General features: G+C 40.4%; 1 protein-coding gene across 2 annotated transcripts in view; it reads right to left on the bottom strand.

Annotated features, from left to right (window-relative positions):
- Positions 1 to 7,500, bottom strand: part of LOC138022858 (uncharacterized) — a 295,342-nt gene that overhangs the window by 40,136 nt on the left and 247,706 nt on the right. For both annotated transcript variants that reach the window (XM_068869847.1, XM_068869846.1), the window contains exons 7-8: positions 7,407 to 7,500; positions 4,308 to 4,615 (exon numbers count right to left, since the gene is read on the bottom strand). The exon at positions 7,407 to 7,500 is cut by the window's right edge and continues 83 nt beyond it. In XM_068869847.1, coding sequence (XP_068725948.1) covers positions 4,308 to 4,615; positions 7,407 to 7,500 — 402 coding nt within the window. The remainder of the gene's footprint in view (positions 1 to 4,307; positions 4,616 to 7,406) is intronic.

Below are 7,500 nucleotides of genomic sequence, written 5' to 3'. Positions count from 1 at the left end.
TAAAATTGGCGCCAATTAAGTATGAAAAGTCCTTCGTTCTGCGTGCCATCTACACGAGACGAAGGACTTTTCGTAAGTCTAGGCAAACAGACACGACTTCATCATAAAAATGTCGTCGAAGACCATTTTAATAGGTCTTAGTATTTTTCGGTGTGGTAGTGAAAGGTTGGAGTCCGTGCATGGAACACCTTCTTAGGAGCTTGCTCCTTATAAACGGAATGCATAAATGGCGGCCAAAAATGTGTTATTTTGTTTCTGTGCTAATTAGACTCACTAGCCTCACTAGCCTCACTCTCAAGAAACATTTATTTTGTATTTTGCCCAAGCAAACGAGGCTAGTGAGGCCCCTATTTATGCATTCGATCTATGACCGTGAATCAGAACGGACTAAGATTTCACTACGTGGTGACATTTCGCTGCAAGTTCGTCATATCCCACTTCCACATTTTTATGATTTTATGACCCCAACAAACCCCGAACTGATTGTTAAAAGCCGGCTGGGGCGGCCCTGGGGGGAGGGGGAGGGTGTGTTCAGGGGGTTTGATCGAACCCCCTAAATTGAAACACCTATTGACATAAACTTGTAAAAATATAAAATAAATACAAGTACATCTTAAATAAGAAGGCTAATTCGCTGTTTTTCAATGTAGCTAAAACGCTTTCTGATTAAGAAACAAATGAGTACAGGTATTTGAATATTCTGGTTAGCTGCGAATTTGGTTCTTTTTTCACCAGGCCTGTGATCCAGACATTTTCCCTAACATTAACTGCTTGCTGCGGACTGTTTGCACTACGCCAGTCACAAGGAAAAGCCCGTCACCTACGATGCTGTAGTTCAGCATTTTGCGGAAAGATACCGCGAAGAATGCTTCTTATGGATCCCGTCTTTGATGAAACACAAAGTTTAAAAGAGGTTTAACAGCAGCATACTTTTACCATAGTTTTATAAATGAAAATTTGATCCGAAGTACATAACTTTTTAAATTTTTTCTCAATGCGCGAGCGGGCGGAATTCTGCGAATCCTGCAATCTGATTGGCCCAGTGGGAGCGGGTCCACCAACCCGGGCGGAATCCTAGCCCTGCGGTTGCGTGAGCTTGCGTAATGACCTTAAATTTCCATTTTTTGACACCGAATCCGTATACATACAAAAGTAAGTGTTCCAAAACAGATTTTTAGTAGACAAGAGGCCTGAAAATAGAATTCAAATAAAGATGTTTCTCTTTGAAACTTTCAGTTTGTAAGTCGCGTACTGCATTCGCTATCAAACGCGGTGCGAGTCCAGACTTATATTCAGAAAGGAAAAGAGAGAGAAAAGAAAATACGTTATTTACCAGCTAAGGGTCGGTCCTTATAGCGAAAAACTGTGATCTCGGCCTTGGAAAAGCTCCCTGCGGCCTGCGGCCTCAGGCAGCATTTTCAAGACCTCGGTCACAGTTTTTCGCTACACGGACCTCCCAGCTGGCAAATGACGTATATCATTTTGCGCAGCTCTGTTATATTTTAATGCAAAAATATGGAATTTTAACTTTAAAAAAGGAGAAATTAATACACGCTGACTTTGCCTCTGAATGCCGGAAATCGCATTTCTGAGGACTAAAAATTCCAAAATTTCCTAGGGGCTCCCCTACAGGCGCGCTGTCTTCGGCGGCACCTTTAATCAGACCCCATTTTGTAAAAACCTGGATCCGCCCCAGGAAACGTGTATTTATCAGAACACGAGACAATAGACCATTTTACAGTTGTGTGTTTAGTTACCTGGCCTATGAATGAAAGTGAGGCTGGAGTTGACCTTGTTTTGATAGAAAGCTCAGTGCTTTTCTTATGCAAATTCTTACTAATTAGCATGATAAAAACATCATTAACATGAGAAAAGGAGGGAGGTCTGTATCATAACAAGGTCAACACCAGCCTCACTTTCATTTATAGGCCTGGGCCCAGTTGTTCAAAAGCCGATTATCGCTAATACCGAGATTAACAATTAACCAAGGAGTTTATTTCTCTACGCCCAAATGCTGTTCAACGCTGATATTCGGCAAAACTTTACATTAGAGGAAGTCAATCTTGAAAAACAAAAACAAGCAAAACAACTTTCACCAAAAAGTTGAAAACATGAAACAAAAGTTTACGCTTATCCTGGATTAAGTTAATCGGCTTTCGAACAACCGGATCCAGGTAACTAAGCACACAACTCAATCTCGACTCCAGAGCTCTTCTCTTGACTGAGGGAGAGAAGATCTCCGGGGAACCCTGAAACAAAGTGTCTTCTCATTAGTTTTCGTGAAGAACAATCAAAAGCGTCTCTAATTGGTGCATTCATGTTAGCCCAAGGAGTGAGCATGCGCCGTAAGTTTCAAATAGCCAATTCTTGGCTATAAGAACCCTACGGCGCATGTTCTCCTACATAGAGTTTCCCACAGCCTTGGGTCGAACCGAGACTCTGGTGACGAGAATGTTACACAACTGTAAAGAGGTCTATTTGCAACTGCAAGTTGGAACAGTTGAGACCGTCATCACTTAAGAATTACGTAGCTAAATGGCCAAGATGTGTTTTGCATCTCCTAATTTATAGGGGACGGGAGCAGTACTAAAAAGGGCAGGAGCCGGGAGATAAAGGTTCGGGAACTGGAAGAGCAAGGTACGGGAGGCGGGAGGTCTTGAACCCCGGTCAATGAATATTGCAGCATTCGCCAAAAGGTAAACTAAATGCCTGGCTTCATCTTTGAAAACGCTGTGCAATTCAAAGAAACTTTTACCATTACCCCAAGCTCACGGAGAAGGCGTTGTTGCGTTACACAAAATTTATATGTTTTTTTCTGGCGAATTTAGGCCCGTTTTAAACACTGCATTTTACATGTGCCGAATCAAACGCAAATGAGCGAAAACAATAGATTTTTCTCATTTGCATTAGATTCGCCACATGTAAAATGCGACGTTTAAAACGGGCCTTAGCGATCGTTATTTAGGGCATTAAAATAAAAATACACCAGAATTTCTTACCTTGCCTCCTTGTCTTATTTACGGTATGTTCTTAGCATTTCTGGCCGTTTCAGCGTGATTCTAGGGAGTGTTAGTTCTTCCGTTGCTCTCTCATAATTATATATGATTCCCCAAGGTTGGTTACTTGCTGGCGGCGGTCTCACATATCCGCCGAAGTAAATCAGCCGTAACTTCTCTCCGAACGCTCAGGTCGCCTCCAGATTTAGCCCAGTGCACGTTAAAACCCTCCTCTAACTAATACCTTCTCTATCGGACAAAAACAGCTGCGGCACGGGAATTTCGGCTTGCTAATCTAACGACTCCCTTCCATCGAGGACCGTCGACAATGCTCTGCCACGAAGTTCCGTGCACGGCCGTTGAAAAACACCTCACCGACCGGGCCCAAGGCTGAAATTTCTTACACACCGGGTGGCCGACGATGTCAGTGACAGATACACTGTAAACAAACTGAATGTTTATGTTTTGTTTTCGAAACATCTTTCATGCATCAGCATTTCCCTGAGCTTCGCCCGTTTGTGCGTGACAGCTGAGTACTTTCCCGAGAGGGGCCTCACGTTGTACCTGTCACTGAGACTAAAGCCTCGTCGCCCATCCTGTGTGTAACAAATTTGAACCTTGGACGCGGTCGGTAAGGTGTTTTCCAACGGTTTCGTGCACGGTACATCCGAATCAAGCACGTTGCTAAGGGCAAAATTGGCCCATCTCGGCGATTTTCAATTCCTTTCCATGAAAGTTTGTCTGATATGACGATTGAAATATGTAGCAGCACTATTATCCTTGGTATCGGTGGAATATGGAAGAATCTATAGCAGCTGGTGTTTCCCACTGCTTCATCGGAGTTTCCAACCTTGAAGATAAATATATAGAGAGAAAACAGCGAACCTAGAACCGACTGGAATAGCGCTGAAATGGCCAAAGTACGCCACAAAAACATTGATAAGATATCGGAAAGACAAGGGAAGTCATCTTTGTTCGATTCATGTTCTTTATTTTCGACTCCTAAACACGTTTTCAAATTCCCATACAAACGCTTATAATTTTAACTGATCGTGATGCTCAAATTACGGCAGCACTAAAAGCCGGAATCCAGAATCCAGAATCCGGTTTCTGGTTTTCCATTTCCTGTTTTCAGATTCCCGATTCTGGACTCCGGCCTTTAGTGCTGCCCCTCAAATTACACTGTTAGCTTGGCGTACCTGTGGTTTTTCGCGTCAAATCTGACATGAAATTTCCTCGTCAGGTGGTAAATTTTCCTTAGAATTTGTTTAAAGAAGTCTGGCAAATCTCCCTAAAACGTTAATTACAAACCTTTTCTGTCCCATTCTCTTTGTAGGTCGTCCAGTTAATGTTGTCCAACGATGTATATATCTTGTATTTTGTTGTCCATTGATCAGCAGTTGGGTTTCCTTGAGTTGCTGTGGCGCAAATGTAGAACTCATAACCAAGGTTGATTTGTAAGAAGTCGCTACCATTTCTTTTGGTGCTTGGTAACCACGCACCATTTCCGTACAGTCGACACTGTTCAGGTCCATAACCAAATTTGGATGAGGACGCTGAGTAGACGTCATCTGAAAATCCGCCAGTAATGAACCAACTAATTGCTTGAATCTGACAGCCTAAAAAAATAAGGGATTATCTTAGCAGGACGAGTGGATTTGACAGCTGTGTAGTTTATGACATCAAAAGTTTAATAACCAATGAGTTTATTTCCAGATAAAAGTTCTTGGCCGCGTTGTTCAGTCGCAGTGCCATTACCCCATCTGACTATACATGGGCAAAAGCTTACAGCCAAGATCCAACTAAATTATTTATCCAGAATTAGCATAAATGTCGTCTTGGTTATAGTGAACCGGAAGACCTGCAGTGGAAAAAGTTGACTTTTCATTCGGCGACAAGAGACTTGAACTGTAAGCAAATCCAGTTGAAATAAAAAAAAGGAATTGTCCGACTCTCAGTGTTGAAGATACTCACTAGCACAACTTTGAAATTTATAGACACCTGATATTTAACTACTAGTCACCGAAGAGAAGGTGAATAATTGTTTTGGTATACACCACACAGGCTCAAAAAAAAAAGCGAACCAAAAAACTACTATATTTTTGTAAAATGTGGTCTGAAATTTCAAATCTCGCACGCCGGCTACTCGGAGAGGAATAGTACCTGGATAATCAACTCCGAGTTAGCCAATCAGAGCACGCGGAGAGAACTATTCATTTGTGTGGTAATAATAATTTCGGTTTTTGAAGGCGTTAAGCTAAACATATATCTCTTTTTCTTGAAATATAAAAACACGCTCTTCTTTCTTAAAGAAAACGACTCCTCTCAACAGCAGAGTAATGAATCCGTTTTCAAGTTCTCCCACCAACGATCGTTAAGGAGGCTCCAAAGGGTTTTCCATAGGCACGAGTGGGTTTCCAAAGGAAAAGGATTACAAAGATCTTTTAGACGACAAACACTTTGACATTTGTCTACTACTTTTTTCAGGCAGTTTCTAAAGGTTGTCCACGAGTCCCCGACTGTTGCCATGATGGCAGCAGTACGACACTGCCACAAGTCCTTTAAAATCGGTTTCGAAATATACCTTAAAGACCATTTTGAAAATTAAATTCCATTAAACTTTTACCTAAAATTAACCCAATAGAACTTGCATTATTTGTGAAAACATCGTTGGAAGATGGTTGAAAAAAAAATTGTAAAAGAATTTGCGAAGAAACTTACGAAGGTGTACAAGGTAAGTTTCGACATATTACTCAAGTCTAACAAAATTTTTTCCCGGCTTTTGCGATTGTAGGTCGCAATTTTATTTCTGTAAGTGTATGGCTTAAACGCGAGTGCTCTGAGATAAAAACCCTTTGCAGCCTCCTTAAAGTGGTACTACGACCAAAAAAAAATTTTGTTTTTCCTTTGGATTTCAAAACTATGTTAACTGAGCACTAACTCACCCAAGTTTTAAGTTGCGATTTTAAAAAGACACCTGTTTATTTTAGCTGGAATTTTCTTATTTATTGGTCCGCCATTACTAACTTTAAAATCTTGAGAGAGCTGGGTCGAGGAGAAAATGACGTCAAACACTCACTAGTTTAAGAATGCAATGCGTGTGTATGCGGCCTAATTAATAAGCAGCACGGGAGTTTCTGCCGGGCTTTCAGACTTTTCAACCCGTGTTTTGCATATATAATAAATTGTGTTTACACGCTGAAATTCTAAGCTAGTGAGTAAATGACGTCATTTTCTCTAGATCCAACCCTCTGAGGTCCAATCGACCAGTTTTGAACGTGATTAATGGCGGACCATGAAATCTAAAACTTACACAAAATAAACAGCCTTTGGATAAAACTCAAAGCTCAAAATTTTGCCAGTTAGGTGTTAAGCGAACACGCTTTCAAAATCTGAAGAAAAAATGGAAATGATTTTTTGATCATAGTACCACTTTAAAGGGGCTAGGTCACGCAATTTTAGGCAATTTCAGCACTGATCAAATGGTCATAGAATTAACTAAAATATCAAAATAACTGTTCAAAACTATAGAAGAACTCTAACAAAACAAAGGGAAGCCAAGAAGGGACATGGATGGACAAAACTGGAGAGGATTGAAATGGATTGAATTTGGGTAAATTTGAAAAACGTCGGCCCACCTTTTTTCAAATTTATATCAGTCTATATCAAAATGTCATTTACACAGCTGGAAAATCATTCTCAGTTGTTGTGTGGCCGTGATTTTGCAAATGAAAGACTCTTGCTCTGCCAATTTGACGTTTAAAGTTCATAATTAACAAAATTAAACAAAATTACCTAAAATCGCGTGACCTAGCCCCTTTAACATAGGGTGCGTTTGATTGAACCTATTCTGGAATAAGAATACGTGTAGTGATGATTTAAAACGGTATGTCTGGCGTTTTGAAGCAACAAGGATAATAAACGTATGTTTAAAATAGCATTTTAGCAGGTGTTTGACAATTTTAATGTGAATCTCATAAAAAACGAAGGATTTCTAACGTCTATTCCATGTATTCCTATTCCAGAATACGGTCACTGATCGAACGTACCCTTAGTCTTCGTGCTCCGAGATGCTTAAGAACTACTACAAACCACCATAATTTACCACGAACGACGGTAATTTAGGCCTGGTCGAATATGATGCAGATGAAGTTCATGATGCAAGCAATTAAATTCAATTATAGCGATTGTCTAATCGAAGCTTTATGATAGGCTGTCGTCTTAAAAACTTGATTTCCTGAATTAGTCACGACAAGAACTCTTGTGAGCATTACGAGAAAAATGATTTTGCAAGCGGAAGATCGATTATGCATAACTTGCCAAGTTACATTATAATCAAGAAAGGCAGAAGGGCAAAAATAAGTAAACCAGTGAAACTACAAGCTTGTTATTATATCGTAAATATTATACCTCTTTGAGCAGAGTAAACTTCCACTTCATACAAGTCTACAATATAACGATAATTCAAGGTTACATGTCTTCCCAACACGCTGGGCCAGCACAG

The sequence above is a fragment of the Montipora capricornis genome, chromosome 11 (assembly GCF_036669925.1).
Source record: "Montipora capricornis isolate CH-2021 chromosome 11, ASM3666992v2, whole genome shotgun sequence".
In the NCBI taxonomy this organism is placed as follows: domain Eukaryota; kingdom Metazoa; phylum Cnidaria; class Anthozoa; order Scleractinia; family Acroporidae; genus Montipora; species Montipora capricornis.
The sequence above is the reverse complement of the archived record's forward strand: the minus strand, read 5'-3'. Positions and strand labels throughout refer to the sequence as shown.